The 23908-nt window shown below is 29.7% G+C and overlaps 1 protein-coding gene across 2 annotated transcripts in view; it reads right to left on the minus strand.

Moving 5' to 3' along the window:
• Window positions 1–23908, minus strand: part of LOC118193248 (uncharacterized) — a 143163-nt gene that overhangs the window by 60647 nt on the left and 58608 nt on the right. For both annotated transcript variants that reach the window (XM_085814508.1, XM_085814502.1), the window contains one exon: window positions 21710–22034. In XM_085814508.1, the coding sequence (XP_085670634.1) occupies window positions 21710–22034 (325 nt within the window). The remainder of the gene's footprint in view (window positions 1–21709; window positions 22035–23908) is intronic.

Genomic DNA, 23908 nt, shown 5'->3' on the forward strand with positions numbered 1-23908 from the left:
AATCTCCTATATATGAAGAGAACAGTGCAGATTATTTTTTTGAGAAAAGTTTTAGTACTGATGTTTTTTACTCTTTATATTTTACTCATTGATTGCTCTTGTTTTTCAGTGCACCGTTATTTAAAAAATGGCAGCTACATTTTTGCATTAGCTTGGAAAAAAATTAATTGCCAATAAGTTTCCAAATGCTCTCCAAAGTCAGTAATGAGTTTGAGACTTTTCATATGATGGCATGGATAATCAGAAAGTATAAAAAAATCTTATTAAATATAAAAGCAAAAATTAAAAAATTCTTAAAATAATAACCTTACACTAATAATCTATCTGATATAACGCGAGATTGCTAACAATTTCAAAAGCAAAATTCTAAATAAATTGAATAGCCAAATATGTAAAGTTTGCTGGAATTAAATATACTGGATAGTTTATTTAAATTTATATGTAAATATTTATACTTGACACATTTTTTTAAAATCCTAATGTTTGATACAATTGATAATCAATTCCATTTTTACGATTATTATATCAAATTTGTATATATTTCTTAGTTAGCTCCTTTTAGATTATTAGCATGTAAGAAATTTATATGCAATTATATTTTTAATTTGTAATACAGACTAAAGTTTTATACAATGTAATAACCATTATGCATGCCAGTTTCTGATTAAAACTGTAAAAATCTGGAAAGAGAATAATAAAATTGACATAAATGTCTGAAAATAAAACTTCCAGGGTACAAAATACTTAAAAACTTTTAGTCACTACATACAAAGAACCTCGCAAAAATGAAAAAGGTAAAAAACCTGGTTTTACTGCAGTAGCTGAAAATAATTAATTGTTAAATCACAATATATATAAGAACATACTGAATAAAATTTAAAAAATTAATTTTAATTTAGTCTAACATATTGATTTAACTAATTTCACAACTTCATGAAGAATGAAAATTACCTTGTTTTAGCATGATAATCACTTTCAAAACATTTTAAAATGATTAAGATTCAATTACTTATTTGATTTATTGTGGTTAGCCACTTAAAAGACATTTTGAAAGAGAAAAAAAAAAAAAAAAAAAAAAACACTTACCATATTGCTCGTTTTAAAAATTTATTTATTATCTTTTTCATAACATCATAACTTATAAAAGACATACGAAATAAGTTTCTTCATTATTAATTTGACCATTCTGTTTCTTCCTTATAGTATTTAATTTCAAGTTTTGCAAAGTCTACCACATTTTTGCAGTTTCTATCAGTTATGCAAGTACTTTGTTTCTAACATTTAAGTCAATCTTTTTAAGGCAAAAATAATTCACAGTTAAAATTGCAATTATTAATTAATAATATTATTCTTACTTTTATTTAAATCTCAACCTAAACATGCCAAGCAGCGTCTTTCACTCTACCAATTTATAAGATAACAATGAAGATGACATGTTATTCTGCTAGTACTATTAAATTACTTTTTCTAATAAAATCTGCAGTTGCTTTTCTGTTAAGTGATTAGCAGATATGGTTGTTGTGCTGAAGAACTTAAGTTTCAATCTCGAATAAAGTTTGCAAACTTGTGATCATTCTGTTTATATAGAATAGAAGCTCAAATGGTATACTAGACCTAAAATCGTCTACCTTGATTCATCACAGAAGAAAACGATTTCAGTCTTGGATATTATGTCCCAAAAAAACATACCATGTGTATTGCAGGAAAATCACTCTGTAATCAAAATACTTACTGGACTAAAATGAACAAAAATTATATTTATTTCCACTCATGTATCTTAATGCAAAATGTGACAAAAAACATAAATGGTAGTGGAATGCAGTGCAAATGGAACTAAAAAAAATATAACACAATAAATAATAATGGCAAATGAAAAGTTCATTCTTAATATTTTTTGTAAATTTACTTTTAAACATATAGCATTAACTCTTGCCCTTTACATACTATCTGATCCCTATGAACTACTATTCATTATTCGAAACAGTTTTGAAATGAAATCTAGTTTGTTAAATTTTTTTTTTCAAACTGGTAATTTGAAGCCTTACTTTTAAATGGAATTTGAATGCAGTTTTTTCATCTGCTGATAGGCAACTTTGGTTGATATCTATTTAAATATCTGTTGCAAGAGGCCTCACTCATATTTTCATCTTTATATGAAGCATATGATGACAATTGGCAACATCAAAGGGAAAATGATTATCTTCAATAAGATATCTAAACTTTCAATAAAATTAAACCCACATTCTCTTTTAGGTTAGTAAGTATGCTGTAGCTGTACCATCAAAACCAGGAGCTAGTTGCTACTTATAATTACTGGAATGTTCATCATTCTGGTGTATGAGGCTATTTATTTTTAAAATTTTTATGTTCTAAACATTTTAAAATTAGCAATTAATAAAGAACATTTTTTCAAATTAAAAATTTTTAAAAGCATTTCATTTATAAAATTTTAAGGTAAAATTAAAACTTTGGTTTACCGATAGATATAAAATTAGAAATTATTTATTATTTACATATTATGCTATTCTTTACATATCACATTTCAAAGATTACGTTTTGTAACCTCATGCTTTCTGGCGAAATATATTCAAATAAAATACAGTACAAAGTCTGAAATCCGGACCGGTTGGGACCTCGGCGATTCCGGATTTGGAATTCTTCCGATAATAGATCATCAATTTAAATCTGGTAAGATGGCATGCAGAAATTATACAATTATAAATATAAAATCGTAATTTATGAAATAAAGAACAATTATGATGTAAAGGGTATCAAAATTTACAAAAAAAAAAAAAAAAAAGCTTAATATTTATTTGTTTACTTTATTTAACATTTCTTTCAATGTAAGTTGTTTAAGATGCTTCCACAAAAAATTCAAAAAGTTCCGTTTTCTTTCTTCTTGTGTGATATACAGTGGACTTTATAATACCAAACTCCTCGCATAATTTTGAGATGTATTCCAAGCAGATACTTAGCTACGGAGACAAATTATTAATCTCACAAATTTATGTTTATATGATTGTTTTTCCACAATGACATATTTTATCAAGTGCGTAAGTGAAAATCTCCACGTTTTATTATGGAAGGAAAAATCAAATGCGCATGCGTAAAGCATTAATTAAAAAAAAAAATGTTTGTAGCTTTGAAGTCCGGATTTTAGATCATTCCAGATAATGGACATCCGGATTTCGGACTTTGTACTGTAGTTTCCTTTATATTGGATATTTATTTATTAATGTATTTTCTAAATATTACACTAATAAATTGATTATGAAAATGGAATGCCATTTTAATAATAACTGAAATTCTTGCAATGACATGATTTTCTAACAACCAGGTACTGGGTCTAAAACAAATTTCAGGAAAGGGAAGCAAGAGAAACAAACAAAAAAAAAAAAAAAAAAAAAAAGGGGGGGGGGATTTTATATTATACCCAAAGAGGCATTTTTTTAAAAACGTTTTGTGTGTTACCTTTATATATGAAATATCATTTATTATGAAAAATCATATAGTATTGATATTATTATCAATATATAATATGATTTAAATGTTTTTCACACTTAAATCATAAAATTCAATTCAACACGACTATCACAAGATAAATTAAAAATAACAAATCTTTAGAATTTTCGATACATAGTCTCATGCGCTTCAGATAAAAATTCCTTTTTTTGTACAGTGTTGCCATTGCTCGCTTTAAAATCATCGAGTTTGTTAACAAAACATTTGTTAAGGTGTAACTAAATATGAAATAGGCAATAGAACAAATTTCAAATTCCAAGTTTGGACTTCCAGATGCCCATATTCTAGAGGAGGACAACTTATTGAAAATTTGATGTCTCTAGGTACCATTGTTTTTTGCAGTGCAAGAAATATGCATACATTCATGCAGATTCTTTATTATTTAATTTCTTTAAATATAATGCAGGGCTCTAATATTTGATGGCAACAATTTGAAAAGTGAACCGACATTTATAGTGAATCAATGCAAAATGCCAAAATGAAATTAATAGCCCTTCTGGGATAAGGCCCTTTGGGCTAAAAAAGAAAAATTCTTAAATAAAATCATAAATTAAAAATATATTACCAAGTTACTCACTGAGTTTTATTTATTTTAATTATCACCACCAGTCTCTGTTGCATTCCCTCCTGTTAACCAATTTCTTTTTGTCTTTTTAGCTTTATTATTAATCATCATTTCTTCACCCTTATGCCATATACTATACAACAGCAAAATTACACAAATTTTAGAGGCAGCACAACAACATGCTTAGAATTTCCAGCGCAAAGTTAACTGTTGCTGTATATACGAGGGCTATCCAGAAAGTAGATTACGTTTTGGAATAAAAAAATAAACAAAGTATAGGAAACAAATTTTATTATATACAGATGAAAGCCACACTCAAATACTACTTTTCTACATAGTCACCATACAAATTAAGGCATTTATCGTAGCGATGTACGAGCTTGGAAATTCCTTCGTCGAAAAATTCGGCCGCCTGCGCCTTCAACCACTTCATTACCTCTTCTTGCCTTCCATCTTGCACAAAACTTGTGGTAACCAAGCTTTTCGCTGATGATTTCGTGCAACAAACTTCGCGAAATTTGTGGAAAACTCAAAGAAAGTCCCGTTATTGTGAAATTTCGATTTTCACGGACTTTAGCATCGACTTTTTCGAGAAGTTCGGCGGTCACTATGCTGGGTCTCCCACTTCGATCTTCGTCGTGAACATTGGTTCGGCCATTTTGAAATCTTATGACCCACTGACGCACTCCACCTTCAGTGATAATGTTGTCCCCATACACTTCACGAAGCTGCCGATAGATTTCTATCGGTTTACAGTTTTTTGCAGTCAGAAACCTTATTACTGAGCGCACCTCGCAGCTCGCGGGATTTTCAATTAACGCAGACATTTCAAACCGTCACAGTATCTGAACGGAGCACAGCACGAACCTCTCACTAGCACGGCTAGATGCAGACTGAGCTGCGCAACGCTCTGACCCCAAGATGGCCGCGCTAGCCCCGCCCCTAGCGGACACAGACGGAAACGTAATCTACTTCCTGGATGGCCCTCGTATATATTCTAAATTCATCATTTCAATGTTCAGTTTTTCTTAGTAAAATGGCTTGCAAAACTATTTTTTTGTCTTCTTCTTATTAACATTTTGTGTGTTATGTTTATTTATTAAATATCATATTCTTCACACTTATGCCACATAAAACTGAACAGCAAAATCATAAAATATTTTAAAACAGCATATCTTTAGAATTTCTGATTTACAGTCTTGCGCTGGAGATAAAAATGTTTTATTCTATACACTGTTGCCACTACTCACTTTCAAATTTTTGAGTTTGTTACTCAAAACTTCATTAAAGTTTTACAAAATATGAAGTATAAAATTCAAAATTTGGGTTTCCAGATACACATGTTTGGTGTATCTGGAAACCCAAATTTTGAATTTGAAATTTAAATGCATTATCTATCTGATAATTTAATGCTATGTTCTTATCGCAATAAATATTTCTAAGATAAACTATGAATATTGAACTTGTTTGTAATTTAAAAAAGGTTTCATTGCATACTACAGAATGTGCTTGAAATTGAGGGGTAAAGTAATAATAATGAAGATAATAAATGAAGTATCAAAATTCAAATCTGTTATTCAAATTCAACAGGAATACATAACATGATGGTTTGGATACAAACATAATGAAAATTTACAACAAACCTTATAGCCAAATTTAGAATGCAACAATGTCACAACAAATAAATAAATAAAAATCTGAAAGCTTTTAGATTTTATATTATGCCCAGTTGGGCCTTCTTTTTATTTTTTTATTTTTCTGTCATTTTCAGACACATAAACATATTTCAAGAGCATTTGGGCTAGCACCACTTTTTGCTAAAAATGTTTTAAGATCTTTAAAATTTCCAATAGACAGTCTCGCACACTAGAGATAAACATGTTTTATTCCCTACAGTGTTGCCTCTGGTCACTTTGAAATTGTTGAGTTTTTTAATCAAAAATTCATTAAAGTTAAATTCATTAAGGTTTTGCAAAATATGAAATAGACAATAAAACAAATTTGGGCTTCCAGATACACATGTTTGGTGGAGGACTATATTATTCAAATCTTGATGGCTCTAGATATTGTTGTCTTTTCATCATGTGAGGAATATATATACACATATGCAGATTCTTCATTATTTAATTTCTTTAAAAATAATACAGGGCAACAATCTGAAAAGTGATACAGCCATTTATAGTGGATGACATAAAATTCCATTTTGAGACAAAAAGCCCATTCAAGCTATTGCCCTTTTGGGCTAATAAATGACTTTGTAGTAATTTTTTTTAATTTGTTTTGCAATAAATACAAAAATAAAAGTTTTGTAATAAATAAACCAAAAAATTCTTATAGCAATTTGCTTATTTCCTAGATTATTTTTTTTATTGAAAGTTCCTTAAACAAAAAATGCAGTATACTATATTATAAACCATTTCAACATCCACTACATCTTATATATATGCGGCTTAAGTGTTTGTCGCTGTTAGTTTATTGGTTGCTTACATAAGTGTAAATTGTTTTATTCCATGTTATTATGAGAAAGCTAAGCCGGAAAGATGATGAATAAGCTAAGCCGGAAAAATTAAAAATACAAGAGCACATGCATTTAACATCTATACATAATAGAATTCAGAAATATGCAATCGGCAAACACAAGCAACAATGAAAAAACAAATAAAATGAAATAAATAAATATCTTTATTATATGCAGCTTAAGTGTCTGTTTGTTGCCGATAGTTTATTGGTTGCTTGCGTAACTGTACTAGCCAATGGGATGAAGTTGCCGTTTCAATTGACACATAGACAATTTCCTGTAAAACTTGCCTTTGCTATGACCATCAATAAGTCTCAGGGCTAAACGCTTAAGCATGTTGGCATTTTTTTTTACCTGAGCCTGCATTTGGACACGGTCAACTTTATGTTGCCTGTTGAAGAGTTCATGAATTAAAAATAATTGATGGTCCTCTGCAAGGCGAGCTTAAAAATGATGGAAATATCTACACAAGAAATGTTGTGTAACAAAGAGATCTTCGACATGTGAATTAACATTTTATTATTTAAATCACCTTTATTTATTGAGCTAGTGGTGGCTCTAAGGAAGTGTACCGCCAGTGGTTTCCTTCATTGCACTCTTCTTTAAGCAATTAAGCAAGTAGAAGGGGGAAACCACGTGGGGCAGTAAGAAAAGGGCGTCCTTGCTGCCTGCCCTGGGTAATTGAGTTTGAATTAGCAGACATCTTTGCACAAATTATTTTAATTACAATTTATAACATCTAGAACAGCGGTCATTTTGTATGAAAACCGAGCTTTCTAATATATATATATATATAATTGGTAATTCATCTAATTTACCTAAAAATTGAGTTTGTAAAAGTGATTTTTTTCTATTTTTCAAGATTTCGGAATTAAAATTGCTCTTATTAATCTTCAATGTTAAAAAAAAAATTATTATACATCACAGCAATTCACACATGAAAGTCGTGCAATTCTTAAACGGGGAAACAGTCTTTATTTTTTAAACACATGTTATTTATCTTACAATGCATCTTCTCTTTCACTTGATTTCTAAAATAAGCAACTATATAATTAAAAAAAATATGAATTTTATATACTAATATAAAATAAAAGCGCTTTTTTATTATTTTTTTCTCCACAACTGCCACTCTTCTTGTAGGCTCAAATATAACAGCAAAACGAATAATCAAGTCAATCAAGGGTTTGCATAAAAAAATACCTTTTGGTTTATGAACATACAAGACAGTGTGTGATTTCTGGCCTACTGGTGTAGAACTGGTACAATCAGAAAATAAGTGCAGCTTTTTTTAATATTAAAAGATCAATGACATCGAAAGTTAGTCATGAAAAAAATATAATCACACACAGAGAACGAAAATAATCCATTCTTAACTAAACTGAAGATTTAATTCCTATAAGAGAATAAATGTCACTTAAAAAATAATAGCAGATATGGCTGCATGAAATGGACATATTATTAATCTTCCTTATGTTTTTTTTGGGGTGGGGGCAGGGGCTAAACTTTTAAAGCAAATAATACTGGTACAACTTTCATTGCTCTGTATCTGCTTTGTAGTGCTCTGCATCATTTTAAAAGTAAGATCAATCGCAATGATTTGCTGCTGAATTTTTCATAATCTGTTTTCAAATATTTCTTCAAAAACAACAGTTTTGCATCTACCCTAACTATTAAAATCTCTACTAATCTCTATCTATTCTATTCTAACATTTAAAAAGAATTTGAAGGGCCTGATACCAATCTGAAGATGAAGAACACTTGAAAGAAATGTCATTAGTTCATAATCAAATCAGCAGTTTAAAAAAGACACAAGACTATAAAAAATGAAAACCAGAGCCTTTAAGTACATAAACATGCAAATACCAATTCCTTTTAACATTTAAAAAAATACCATAAGGGAAGGGAAACCCTACAGTAAAAGAACTGAAGAAGGGAGAAAGATTTGTTCCCCCCCTTTCCCACTAAAACTCAATTTTGGATTTATTTCCTTCAAGTATAAATGTTGCTATTCATTCATTATGTTAAAAAATTATATTTTCCTACAAGTATTCATAGTTACTGGAACAGTAAAAAATGCACACTAAAAAAATATAGCATAATTTTAATGAAATTTAATTCCACATGGATTTCTTTTTTGCACGGACAGAGACAATTTGAAAATACCAATTACGAATAAAAATCAACAATAACAACAAAAAATGATACCCCTCAAATGAAAAAACTTGATATATATAACAAAAAACCTGATCAGGAGGTTTTAAGCTTCTAAGACCAGCTTAAAATACTCTTACGTTAGATTACAGAATGGTATGATCCCAAAAGTTTTACCCTCTTTTTCAGTATTTGTTAATTAAGTCATTTTCAAATGGTCTTTTCCCCACCGTGAATGTAGTAAAATTTGCATGGTTGTCTGATTCTGTTGTGGGTTCTTTGATTAATTTGCTACATTTGCATTTTTCTCAACATTTATTTTCTGCAGTCAACACCTCATTTATATATATTTTATTATCATTAAATGTTGGGAAATAATGTAATGTTCTAATTTTTCTTCTTCTATAAACTGTGATTTTCAGAAGATATAAATGTTATTGCACTGCTAACAGCAAATTGAGACATTCTAGAAAAAATGAATTTCAATTACGGTGTTTATCCTTAGATCCCATGCTAAGATTGTGAACATCTTGAACGAAAGGAGACTTCCTTCTTGAATGGAAATCTCCTTTCTCGAAAGCCATACTAAGATCCACGTTATGTAATTTTACATAAACATTACGGTGACAGCAGCTATTTTTAAAGGCAAACAATATCATTTCCAGACATTTTCTTTAATTGAAATGAAGAAGCATTTCAATAATTACACACATTAATTCTTAGTAATTCTTAGATATACCTTTATTGCATCATGAAGTGAAAATGATTAAAATTCTTTCAAAAGTTTTCGATTAAATTTTTTCTCCCTGTCTATGTGTTGCAAGTAATTAAAAATTAAAATGCTTAGTACAGTCATCTCTCGCTACTTCGAGGTTCATTGATCGTGGCCTCAGTACATAGCGGATTGTTCAAAAATATTCATTAAAAATTCAAAATTTAGGAATTATGGCATGAAAGTTGTCCCCCACGCCAGCAGGCAAAGAGTGCCCACACAATTAAAAATCCACGTCTCTGATTGGCTGGCTAGCATCGCACCATTTGATATCCCTCCCGACTCGAGAATCTCTTAAGCTGATTGGCCTAGATGTTTTCCTCACCTTCGCTCTCATACCCAGCGAAGACAACCGTGCTCATTCAAATCAATGTTTGAGTGAAGTGAACATACTGATTGAGTGCCACTCGAACCCCATAAATGACTAGGAACTCGTTGAAATGACAAGATTGGCGAACGAAGAAGAGGAGGTAACTGACGATGGTGATGACAACGAAGCTGAAGAACGTGGCCTTACCTTGGAAAACCTGCAAGAGCTGTGCAACATAGGGCCCAGGAAATCGACAACAACATGGTCAGAGTCGTAGAATTCCACAACCGTACTGAGGGTGTAATGGCATTGTACAAGGGCATCTTTGTTCAGAAGAAAAAACAGCGGTTACAACTCCCCATCACGACGTTCCTTGTGCACCAAAAACGTTCTGCAGAAATTCCTACTGCAGCTACCCCAGCTCTATCCGAAGCTGCCTGCGATGATCCAGCGCCCCTAGCACCTGAAGATCAGGCATCATCTGAGGAGCAATAAAGCTCTCATTAACCTGTGCAGTAAATCATCTTCACCTCACAAGCATTTCATCAATATTTATAAAGATCAAGTGAAGAAAAGCTATTGTTAGAGGTGAGTTACGTACCTTGTTATAAAAGAAAAGTTGTTATAAGAATAAAAGAGTTCTAAAAACATATTTACAGTATGTACACTTTAGTTACATCTATGTATGTTACACACATGTATCATAGTTATACATTATTTTATGTATGTTATTTATACTATCAATATTTTATTTACATGTTTAAAACTATTCTTTAATGTTCTAATGATAACATATACACTTATATGGTTTCATATACACTTATTAATATTATACAAATACAAAAAAAAATATATGTAAGTTAAAAATGAGAGGGTGACACTACTTTGTGGTTTTTCACTTATCGCGGCCGGTTCTGGTCCCTATTAACCGCAATAACTGAGGGATGACTGTATATCAAATTTTAAAAGTTTTTTTCGAGACTTTTTCTTGTTTAGAATAAAATGATCAAACAATTTAGATAAAAATAAATAGCAAAGCATGGAACAATAAAAATTCCTTATACTGAATTAGTCAGAATGGCAGGAATTCTATTTATCACTTGTGTGTGTATTTTGGTCATTTAGTTCTAAACGAGGAAGAGTCACTAATTTATATGCATTCAAATCTGCTATACTTAGCATGTTTACTTTCTTTTTACACCTTTATACCTTTTTTATACTCCCTAGATACAGTGTTTACTCAAGTATAAAACTCCCTTCTTTAATAAATGAAATTGCAGAATGAGAGAAACAAATTTAATTACCATACTGTATATAATGTGTATATAATGTTTACACTGTTTAAATGCTAAGTAAATTACATACACAGGTTAATTACCTTATATATAAATACCACTAATTATAATAGCCATATCAATTAGAGTGATTTCACTTAAATCTGCATCAACTATATTGGTTGCGGTTAATGTTAGCTTAACTGATTAAGGCATAGCAACTCGAGGGTTATCCACCTACAGGAAAAGATGCTTTTGGAAAGAGTATTAAAGGGAAACTATGTCACATACACATTATACGTGAAAAAATCTACAAAAACTTCTATTCAGCCAGCTTGTTCATGGGATTCAAACTAGGTAGAATTAATAGTATTCATTGATTTTAGCTCTTGGCTGCTGATGGGCCCAGTGCTGGTTAATTAGAAATTATGAAAGAAAATAAACATTAATCAATCATTAACATTTTGTGTTCTTTTCTGTGCACCATAATAAAATACTATATTTAATTAGGTAATATTTCTTTCATTCTAATCATAATTCTGCTCCCATCAAATATTCACCGGCACTTTTATTTATTAAAATTTAACTTACAAAGTAAAGGGAAGTCACATTTTTTAACACATACAGTGCATATATGTATGAATAAAATAATAAATATTATGAATAAAATAATAAATATTAATGAACAAGTAAATTTATACTTCTAGAAAATACAATATTTTGAAAGAAAAGCCATCATCAAAACACAAGTAGAATTAGTCAAATTCCAGCCACATTGTTTAAATGTGCAAAACGTAACCCTAAGCAAAGTATCATATATAACCTTCATATTGATATATATTTGTTTTTTGGGTAGGTACGGTCACACACACACACAGATTTCTTTTCTCTCTCTCCAGATATATATAATTAATATATATATATATATAAAATATTGCAGCAAACAATATTTATCATTTCTATGGTTAGAATTAAAATATAATAAGATATCATACATTTTGACATCTGCTGAAAATTTTGTAACATATTTGTTTGAAAAACAATTTTTATACATCTCTACAGAGCAATAAATGTTTCTAATCATTCTCAGTTATGATTTGTCAACATATAGGCATTTTTATTTTCATTCTCAGGTTTTATGCCCATAATAACATTATTAGAAATTAGGAAATTTAGGAAATTAGAGTACAGCTTCACAAAATGTAATGTATGTGGGTTTAATTTGTAGGTTTGCATATTCAAATATGATGTACGTTAATAATTTTTCATTAGTAATTTAATTACTATGAGATGAATCATTAATAACAGTAGTAAAGCTAAGACTGATTTAAACTTTAGTTTGCTATTTATATTGTAGTAGACAAATCAGAACAATTGCTAGTATACAAATATTTAATTTTTAACAAAGAATGTTAAGCTACCTTTATGGAAAATACACTAAGAAAACTGATTTGAACATACATTTCGCATGAAAGAAAATCTCCAAAATATCTGTGATCCAATCCATTCTACATCTGTAGTGTGAAGAGTAAATGGAACCAACTGTTCAAAAGAATCTACATCTAATTTTAAATAAATAAAACAATTTGATTTTGGGATTTTTAGACCACAATTAAAAAAAATTAAGTTAGTACTATCCTTTGCATTCTCAGTATTGCTCATACTGCAAGTGCATTTCATCCTGTCCAAGATTTTTGAAATGAAGTGCCATTATAAAAAATGTTCATATGAGCAGCAGAAGATATATATATAATGTTCATACGAGTAGCATAAGATGTGTATATATAAATATATATATAATTAGTTACAAGAAAATGCTACACAGAGTTCTAATTTTTGGTTACTTGATTTCCTACTGTAGTGGAGCAAGAAAAAACAGTAAGACCTCGTCAAAATGTAGCTAAACTGTTTAGAATGGGGAATAATAAGTAGTGGCTACTATGAAGACTACTGCAGGCTACCTACAGATTTATTTGTCAGCTAAAATAAAAGATGGGATATTTCTCTAAGGAAGGGAAGGAAGATGTTGGTACAATAGTAATACCAGAACTGGCTTTTTGGAAACAAAAAAATGCTACCCATAGTTCTAATTTTGGTTATTTGATTTGCTACTGTATTAGAACAAGACAAAGGGGGGGACTGGTAACAAGAAAACGCTACACAAAGTTCTAATTTTTGGTTATTTGATTTCCTACATTATTGGGGCAAGACAAAACAATAGGACCTCATCAAAATGTAGCCAAACTGTTAAGAATGGGGAACAGTGAGTAGTGGCTACTATGAAGACTACCGCAGGCCACCCATAGATTTATTTGTCAGCCAAAGCAGTAAAAGATACAATATTTCTCTAAGAAGGGGAGGGAAGATGATAGTACAATAGTAGTACCACAACTGGCTTTAAAGAAAATAATTTTTCCAGTGCAACAGTTGTACTACCAGTTTAAGGGAGTTATGCATACAACACTATAGAGGTAAGGTAAAAAGAATTTTTTAATTGAAAGTACACAATATAAGGCATTAAAATGTCATTAATTATACTAAAGGTATTAAAGTTAATAACAAATGCTGTAAAATAGCAATAAGACTTTTTTTTTTTTAAATGACTGACCTTGCCACACTGATAATGCACAAATTTCCATGACTAATTTAGCAAATTTTAAGAAAATTCCCGAGATTCTGAAAATATAAAATTTTTGTACAAATACCAGCTTTTCCTTGACAATTTTTTAAAATTTAACTAAAATTTCTGAATTATCTTTCATATTCATCATGTTACGACTATTCATACATATCGTACCCTATACAATTCTCATGCAAGACTTACTTCAAGTGCAATAAAATCCTGATTATCTATGGTTAATGTCAAATCATGGTTAACTCAAAGCAGCTAAAAAACATAAGAAAGAGAAATAACCCATACCATAATTAACAGAAAAATACTATTAACATTTTACTTGCATTTTTAAGCAGTTTGATTTGAACAATCATTTTATTAAGTTAAATAAGTATTTAAAATAGGAAGAATACATTTCAGAATAGAAAGAAGAACGTTGTTGGGCGGTTAAATTACATACTGTTATGGATAAAAACAATTCTTAAATATTCAAACATCATCTGCTATCACTGCTATTATAAACATGCATTTTTTTTCTTTTGTATTTCTCACTAATTTTTATTTATTTATTTATTTTTTACTTTGATGGTTTGTGACAGTAAATTTTCAACTGTTCTGCAATAAACAAATTAACTTTTTTTTTTTTTTTTTTTTTTTTTTTTTTTAGACAAGGTCTGGTTAATCGAGAGTCGATCTAGCTATGTGCGACTTTTAGCTATCATAATAGTCCTATTAGTTTTATATTATTGATATAATTAACTTTTACTCATCTCATAACAATTTCAGTCATTTCTTTGCATGCAAAGGAAACAGAATTTATAATTATTAAATAATTCTAATAAATTAATAACATGTGAAGTAAAAATATACCATTTCTTTTGAATACAAAAATTAATTTCATATTCACAAATTTTTTTATTATCCAAAATATTAATTTCTATGAAATTGAAACAAACCCAGATTTTCTGCAAACTTTTATCACAATCAAATTTCCCCCCCAAAAGGATCAATTTCTTAAACAAGTCTTTTGAAAACCCTAACACTTCTGTGTCATATTTATGGAAGTCACGCTGAAATATTTGAGATGCGCGCAGATAATATGTGTAGGAAAACATTAATGGTTAGATTTGAAAATATGAAATATTTTAGCACGGCAGACAATTTTTTATTGGCCAACTGCAAGTAGTTTAGCATAGAATAAATTTTAGACAGAAGAAAAAATGGAGTTGACACAAGAACATTATCGTGCTATGATTTTAAAGTGGGATTAAATCAAGAAGAATGCATGCAACATCTACTATTAGCATTTAGAAATGAGGATCCTGTATTCAGACAGTTTACAGAATTTCACAGAGTTTGCAAATCTCTTCAGAATGAAGAACATACAGGAAGGCTGGTGTTAGCAGTAATTCCGGATAATGTGTCTGCCATATGGAAAATGTTAATTGATGATAATCGCTGCACCTACCAAATGACACAGAAGGAACTTAACATTGAATCCGCCACCATACATAAAATTATTCATGAAGAATTGCATATGAAAAAAATAGTTTGCCATTGGGTTTCCCATAATATAACCAAACACCAAAAAGAGGAGTGTATCAGAATCAGTAAAGAAACCCTCAAATTACTTAAAGATGGTGGCCTCCACATTGTTTCTAAAATCGCAATTGGTGATGAAACATACAAACCATTTTTTGATGTTTCAACATATCAGGAGAGTAAAGTATGGGTCTTTGAAGATGAACCCATGCCCAAAATGGTGAAAAGATAACATGGCATGAAAAAAGTAATGTATGTCATTTTCTTCAGAAGTAAAGGACTAGTCAAAGTCATCAAGCTGTATGGACATAAGAGGAGTCACAGCTAACTGGTGTACCACTGAGGATCTTCCAAAAATTCTTCAAGAAATGAATACTACAGGACTCATGCTCCACAATGGAAATACATCTTCTCATTCAGCTTGCTTAACAGTTAAGTTTCTTGAACAAAAACACATCAAAGTGATAGATCATCCTCCTATTCATCTGATCTAGCTATGTGCGACTTTTGGCTATTTTTTAATCTAAAAAAGAACTTACATGGATGTTGTTTTCATTCTTAAGATGACACTGATGAGGCTATAAATGCCCTCTTTTCATCGGTTCCAAGAAATGAATAGCTTGACGCATTTAAAATCTCAGGAAATTTGCTTACAGAAGTGCATTGATGTTGGAGGAGACTACTTTGAACACTTTTAAAATTTCGTATATATGACATTAAAAACCTACTGCATCTAAAAAATTTTAGAGTGTCTCTCGTATTCATCCTTAACAAAGTAAATGGCTTATGAATTGCTGTCTGTATTATGATGCATAATACAGAAGTCCAAAATATGCCTAAAATCAGTAAATTGTGATAATAATCAATATTGTATGCTCCAAAATCAATGAGTTTCAATGTGAATCTTTCTTGCATTTTTTATTTTGTTAACTGGTTGATGGTTGATGTTTTATGTAATTCTTAAGTGTGTCATTTTTGAAAATGGCTGTTGCCTTTCATGTCTTAGCTTGGTGAAAAATTAGTCAGAAAAGTTTTAAACTTTACTTTTCTGGAGGGAGATTTGGATAATCAGGAAGTACCAAACAATTTATTGATAATAATAATAATAATAATAATAATAATAAAGAAGAAGAAGGGAAAATGAGTATGTTATCTGTGTGTACAGAAACAGGTGTTATCTACAAAAGCATACATGTGAAAAAGCTTACACAGCTACAAAACCTAGCACAGATCTCCAAGAAAGGGTCCATCTGCACCTTGAAGTGATTTTTTTTTCAAAATCTTATTTAGAATTTTTTTTTCCTATTTAATGAAGAGTTTTTTTTTTTCACATTGCATTTGCTTAATGTTAAGATCTCATCACTACAGAATTCAATTGTTACATCAAGAGATATATCAGAAAATAATCTTCCAAATAAAGTTTGTTCTGAATCTTTTTAATTAATTCAACAAACTCTTCAAAATCAACCAATTTTTTATAGTTATATTTCTAACCATTTTAAATTCCAGTATAAAAAATCCAGTTATAAATTTTCATAGATTATAAGCCCAATCCTTGCCTTCTTTAAAAATAAAAAAACTAAACTATTAAGCAATGTTTGACTGTACAACATGACACTTTTACAGAAACAGAAGGATCTCCTTTAAATATTGCATAAACTTGTTTGTTAATGCAGTTACCACGTCTAATATTTTCCATCAACTTCTTATGTAAATCTCCCAATAATTTTTATATTTTGAAAGTTTAAATTTGTACATAAAAGATATTAAGTCTCAAAATGATCTGAAATTATCACCGATAACAGAACACTTATCCCTCTTTTAACACCAAAATTACCGTAAAATATTAATTAGATAATTCCAACAATTTTCTAAAAAACTATATCCTATTAAATTTGATACTGCTACAACAAATTGTTTCACTAGTGTGAGAAGTCACCCCATGAATTACTCTATCTCAACACATCAACTTCAATTCTGAAGTTCCAGCAGCAATGTGGTCAAGATAACTGATTGGCATCAAGGAAGCAGAGATAACAAGTTCAAGCACAGAAAGGGAAATTTTGCTTAATTCCTTCCTAGGACTTAAAAGTTAAATTGAAGTATAGAGTCATTTATTGATATTCACGTTCATCATCAACTGATGTAGATTCCCTAACAATTTCTTTTCTCTCACTTATTTCGAAAACACTAATATGCTTCATTTAAAAATTCATTCCACAACCCCTAGGAGATAAATCCATAAAATTTGGATGAAAATGCTTTGTGCATTAATAACTTCAGAAACAGCACTTTCTAAGTCCAAATGAAATTGTTATATTTATTATTATAGTCAAATACCGAAAATCCACCAACCTGAAATCCACGTTGCTTCTCAAAATATAAACATTCAGTTTATAAGTTCTGAAAACCGCAACATGGAATATGAAATATCGATGAAAAAATACTTACCGAATAATGGCATCATAATTACCAAATTATAATGAGTCATAACGGAAATACCAAATTATTGACATCATGATAAAAGTTTTTTCCTCTCCAATCTGCATCGAGGTAAAAAAGCAGAGGATTCACTCAACTCTTCTTTCAAGTTCACGATTCACGTTGTTGTATTTTCTGAACTTTGTTATTTCACAAGATTGCTTAGTGCTGCCTTTTTTTTTATCCGGATATTTTGTGGATAAATTAAGAATATTTTAAATTTCAACGCTTTTTAATACAATGACAGATAAGAAATACACTCATGATTTTACTGCTTGCAAGGTTGAAACACGTTGCACTGACAGTAATGCAAAAAGTGGAAATTCTGCAAAAGATGGAGGCAGGTGCTACTCCTCTTTTTGTAGCAGAATAATACAGAATTGCGTCACAGACTGTGTATGATATATGGGAAAAAAAAAAGAAAAGCAGTTGAAATTTTACAGCAACAGTGATTCTAACACCGGAATCCGAAACCGGAAATCTTTGCATGAGGTGAAATCGGCAAACCTCGATGCTGTCTTGTACGAGCGGTTCCGGCAGCAGCGGAGTGATGGAGTACCAATTTCAGGACTGCTCCTGAGAGAAAACGGAAAGCAGATTCATGCTGATTTAAAAATAGAGGGGCCTAATGTAAATGAATAATATAATACAATCAGTTTATATATGTAATAATAATTTAATGCATATAATAAATTATTGTAATAATGCATATAATAATTTAATTAAACGCATCTAATATGCCTCATTTATTTTGCACTTTAGTCTGAATATTATGATTTATCTTTTCTGTTCTGAAATCTGCACAACCTCTGGTTCCAAGCTTTGCGGATTTCTGGACTTCTACTGTATTACTATTTTACACTGCACAGCTACAAACCTCTTCAATAACACATGTATCTCCTAAAAACAGTTCACTTTCTTTTTTTTAAAGCCCAAAAGAGCTGTTATGAAACATGATTTTATATTGTTTCACTATTCATTTGAGGCTGTTGCCATTCAGTAAAATGTAAGATATTTATCATTTAAATTTAAGCTATCTATTACTGATTAACATATTAAGCTATTTAAAAGCAAATAAATGCAGCTCTTAAAAATATTATTTTCTTACTTTTTAACCCTCTCATTGCATAATTTTTTTTTTATCAAAACAGGTTCAAAAATTGCATATTTTTTTTAATACACTACATTTCAAATCTACATATGTTTTAAAAATCAAATATACACCCCCCAAAAAAAGAAAAAAAGGGGGGGGGTAAAAGAGTTTTTTTTTTTTTTTTTTAAACATAGAATTAGATCATAAAAAGTTGTCAGAAAATCGAAATTGAAGAATAATCATATAAAAGCAAAATTCTGAAAATCAATCTTTGTTAAATTATGATATATTTTAAGGAATATGAAGGTAAAACATATATATTAATGAAAATATGAAAAATACTTACAAAACATTTATTAGAAATGAAGTTTAGTATGATAAACTTTGAAACAAGGCTCGAGGCAAAGTCCTACTTCACAATCTTTGCACCAAATTTGGTTTTCTTTGTGAGTTTTTTTTGCCAGTTTCAATTTTTTATCGAGCAACAAACAGCACACTGTCTATGAGGCTCTTTCTTGATGGGATTGGGGCATATATCGCTAGCAAAATGTTGAGCAGTTAGTTTCATGGGACTGACAGTCAATCTACAGACATCTCTGAGCTTTGAAAAGAGCGTGCAAAATGGTGCAAAACATGCTTGTATATTTCGTAGAAATAGACAACTAAGACCATTTGTTAACCCAGATCTGAATAAACAATTAAATATCATAGAAAAACCGGAATGAAACCATGAACAAGAATAGAATGGGTTGCGAAGTTAAATAAATGGGAAAAATGCATACCCGCGGAAACCATGGGTTGAACAAATGTTGCTACTGTTACATTGACCATAGAAAATGCGGGATACGCAGTGAGAGGTTTCATATGATTGATTTAAATAAAAATGCATTCAATGAATGATATATCTAATTTAAAACATTAAACATTTTTTCACTTTTCAAATATACAGAAGATACATAACATCCCCATATTTACTCTACATGCATATTCATCTATCATCCTATAAAATGTTTCACTATTCCACTTGGACCATTTTTAGCGATAATCTCTACTGATTAACAATATTAAATTTTAAAAGAACTCTTTTGGGTGACCATTAAAATCTGAATTCTTTCAGATTTATTATTATTATTTTTGAATGAAAATGATGAATTTTAACATGCGACATAAAAAAGAATATTGCAGAACTGCAAAAGGACATCGGTTCATTGTAGACATATATACAAGGATCAGAAATCCGTCATGCAGATATGGGCAGATTAAAGAGCTATTGAAAGCTACATGTATATTTGGCATGACACTAAAAGAAATCTATCATCTCACTGAGAAAACCATAATGTTTTGCATATAAATAACAGTTTTAGAAAAGGAGAATATATATTACAAAGTATAATTTATAGTAAACAAAAGTACAATCTTTCAGACAAATTACAAAAAAAAAAAAAAACTTTTAGAAAAAACTGGTATCATGTCACCATATTATATTACAAGCATTCTACCTTATAATATTTAAAATTGTTTTCTAAAAATTTTCCTTTATTGAAGAACTGGATGTTTGTTATCTGATCAAAAATTTCTGTATAAATTTTCAGAAATAACTTTTGCAAGTGAATTTCCCCAAATTACTTAAAACTGACCCTTATTATATAAATTTATGCTATTTGAAACTGAACATTTAAAAAGAAATCATTTAACAATTTTTTAAATTGTTGTAACTAAGAAGTAAAATTAATATCATAATTACAGTATTAAAGTAAATATTTTGACAAACAGCAAAGAACCCACGAAAAAGATAATGCAAAAAAGTATCAAGACTGCATTATAAAAAGTTATTATGGCAAGACAGTCGAGTTTTGTCAGCTCTAAGAAAAATGCTTTTATACATAACTTTGAGAGAAACTAGCTCGTATTAAAAAAAAAAAAAAAAGTTAAAATCTGTGATAACCACAGATAACAGTACATTCAATTACTATAAATCAACCTATATCTCTGTTAAGCTCTTTTTAACCACTTAAACAGTTATGACCTAAATTATCAGAAAAGGACAAGGGCAGTTTTTTTCCCCCATGCTGTATTAATTATTTGGAAAATTATGGTAAAGTAAATTTCAATGATTTTTTAAATTTCAGGATAAAATTAGATAATAAATATGCATGTAATTTTTCTACATAGCAATACTGTTCTTTTCAAAAATGACAAAACTGATAGAAAATTAATACACATTAAAAATTTATCTTATTATTTTTAAAGATAAAAGCAGAAACTTTTTATTATTTTTCCTCTGAAAACTTGACAAAATAGTAATACTGTATTAATAAGTACTAAAAAAAAAGGCATCAGTTGCAATAAATACAGCAGAAAGTATTTTATTAAATCAAAGATTGTTAGTACAATGCATAAAATATAACTGTAACTACAATCGATTCTCATTATAGATCATTTCAATATTCACGTTACAGTCTAGCAAGTTTCTTTCCTCAACTAATAGCAAAGTTTATACAATCAGTTATTGGATCCTGAAAACACAAGCATATTTAAAAAGTGTAAATATCTTAAATTTAACTTTTAATACAGACCATCAATGAGACTCAATTGTAAGTACAGTTTTAAGAATTTCACTTTACTTAAGCATACATTAGACTGTTAGTGTAAAGCATGTAAGAAGCAAGACTTAAGCAATATGCATGTTATATTTTCTTAAAACAGTCACTGGCATACTAGCTGAACCAATATACAGAGATTTTGTTTTTTCTTTTAAATATCCTTACTTTATCTACTCAGAAAATCAGGAATCTACTATCACATGCATATAAATAGTTGTTTCTTACTCTGTAAATTATGAGCAGTTTTTAGGAAGTTTGTCTCACCCTCACTGACATCAGACACATCTAAGTCTTGATTAAACGACTGATTGGAAAGGTCCTCTTGACTAGAAAGAGAAGATGTCTTTTCCAATAGATATGCTTTTCTAAATTCAGGACCTGGAGATGAATTTCGAGAATGTGATGGACTCCTTTTGTTTGATCCTTCTGAAGAACGTCTTCGTTGGAAAAGTACATCAAGAAAAGAATGACTAGCAGCTCGCTGAGGTGGTTTTGCATCCTCTTCTGGTTGAGTAACAGTAAGTTCAGGAAGTTTCTTACGAACTGGAGCCGAGAGTGAAGATGAGCGTCGGTTTTCAATTTCTAAATGCTAAAATATTTTGGAATAACTAGGATTTAATAAAGTGAAAAAAATAATTTTTAAATAATAAATTTTTTTAAACTGGAAATGAAATACATTTTTAACAGAAAGCCCTAGTCTATACCTAATTCTTGGCATTTCTTTACACAGATGAGCTGCCAAGGCCAGTGTTAGAGCTTTTGGCATTTGCCTACGATTCCTGAACAATTTGTTACTTAAAATTTTGTGAGATTTCTTTTGAATACCTAATTCGATATACATGTATTTCCATTTGTTAGCCATGTAAGATTTATATGTCTTTATATATAAAGCCCCAAAGAGCTATTAATCTCAAAACAATATTTTCCATTGAATCACTTTTCACATTATTGCCACCAAATATTATCGTCCTCTATTATATTTACAGAAGCTAAATAATGAAGAATATACATGAGTGTATGTATGTTTCTCACATTATGACAAAACAATGGTACTTAAAGTTATCAAATTTTGAATAACATAGTCCTCCACCCAAAAATGGGCATCTAGAAGCCCAAATTTGTTTTATTATCTATTTCATATTTTGCAAAACTTTAATGAATTTTTGATTAAAAAACTCTACAATTTCAAAGTGACCAGTGGCAACACTGTAGGGAATAAAACATGTTTATCTCCAGCGTGCGAGACTGTCTATTGGAAATTCTAAAGATCTTAAAATATTTTTAGCAAAGTGTGGTGCTAGACCAAATGCTCTTGAGATATGTTTATGTGTGAATTCTATTATGTATAGATGTTAAATGCATGTGCTCTTGTATTTTTAATTTTTCCGGCTTAGCTTATTCATCATCTTTCCGGCTTAGCTTTCTCATAATAACATGGAATAAAACAATTTACAGTTATGCAAGCAACCAATAAACTATCAGCGACAAACACTTAAACCGCATATATATAAGATGTAGTGGATGTTGAAATGGTTTATAATATAGTATACTATATTTTTTGTTTAAGGAACTTTCAATAAAAAAATAATCTAGGAAATAAGCAAATTGCTATAAGAATTTTTTGGTTTATTTATTACAAAGCTTTTATTTTTGTATTTATTGCAAAACAAATTAAAAAAATTACTACAAAGTCATTTATTAGCCCAAAAGGGCAATAGCTTGAATGGGCTTTTAGTCTCAAAATGGAATTTTGTGTCATCCACTATAAATGGCTGTATCACTTTTCAGATTGTTGCCCTGTATTATTTTTAAAGAAATTAAATAATGAAGAATCTGCATATGTGTATATATATTCCTCACATGATGAAAAGACAACAATATCTAGAGCCATCAAGATTTGAATAATATAGTCCTCCACCAAACATGTGTATCTGGAAGCCCAAATTTGTTTTATTGTCTATTTCATATTTTGCAAAACCTTAATGAATTTAACTTTAATGAATTTTTGATTAAAAAACTCAACAATTTCAAAGTGACCAGAGGCAACACTGTAGGGAATAAAACATGTTTATCTCTAGTGTGCGAGACTGTCTATTGGAAATTTTAAAGATCTTAAAACATTTTTAGCAAAAAGTGGTGCTAGCCCAAATGCTCTTGAAATATGTTTATGTGTCTGAAAATGACAGAAAAATAAAAAAATAAAAAGAAGGCCCAACTGGGCATAATATAAAATCTAAAAGCTTTCAGATTTTTATTTATTTATTTGTTGTGACATTGTTGCATTCTAAATTTGGCTATAAGGTTTGTTGTAAATTTTCATTATGTTTGTATCCAAACCATCATGTTATGTATTCCTGTTGAATTTGAATAACAGATTTGAATTTTGATACTTCATTTATTATCTTCATTATTATTACTTTACCCCTCAATTTCAAGCACATTCTGTAGTATGCAATGAAACCT

Source organism: Stegodyphus dumicola, chromosome 1 (genome assembly GCF_044657685.1).
Source record: "Stegodyphus dumicola isolate Sdum_Otavi_A_Nest chromosome 1, ASM4465768v1".
Classification (NCBI taxonomy): Eukaryota; Metazoa; Arthropoda; class Arachnida; order Araneae; family Eresidae; genus Stegodyphus; species Stegodyphus dumicola.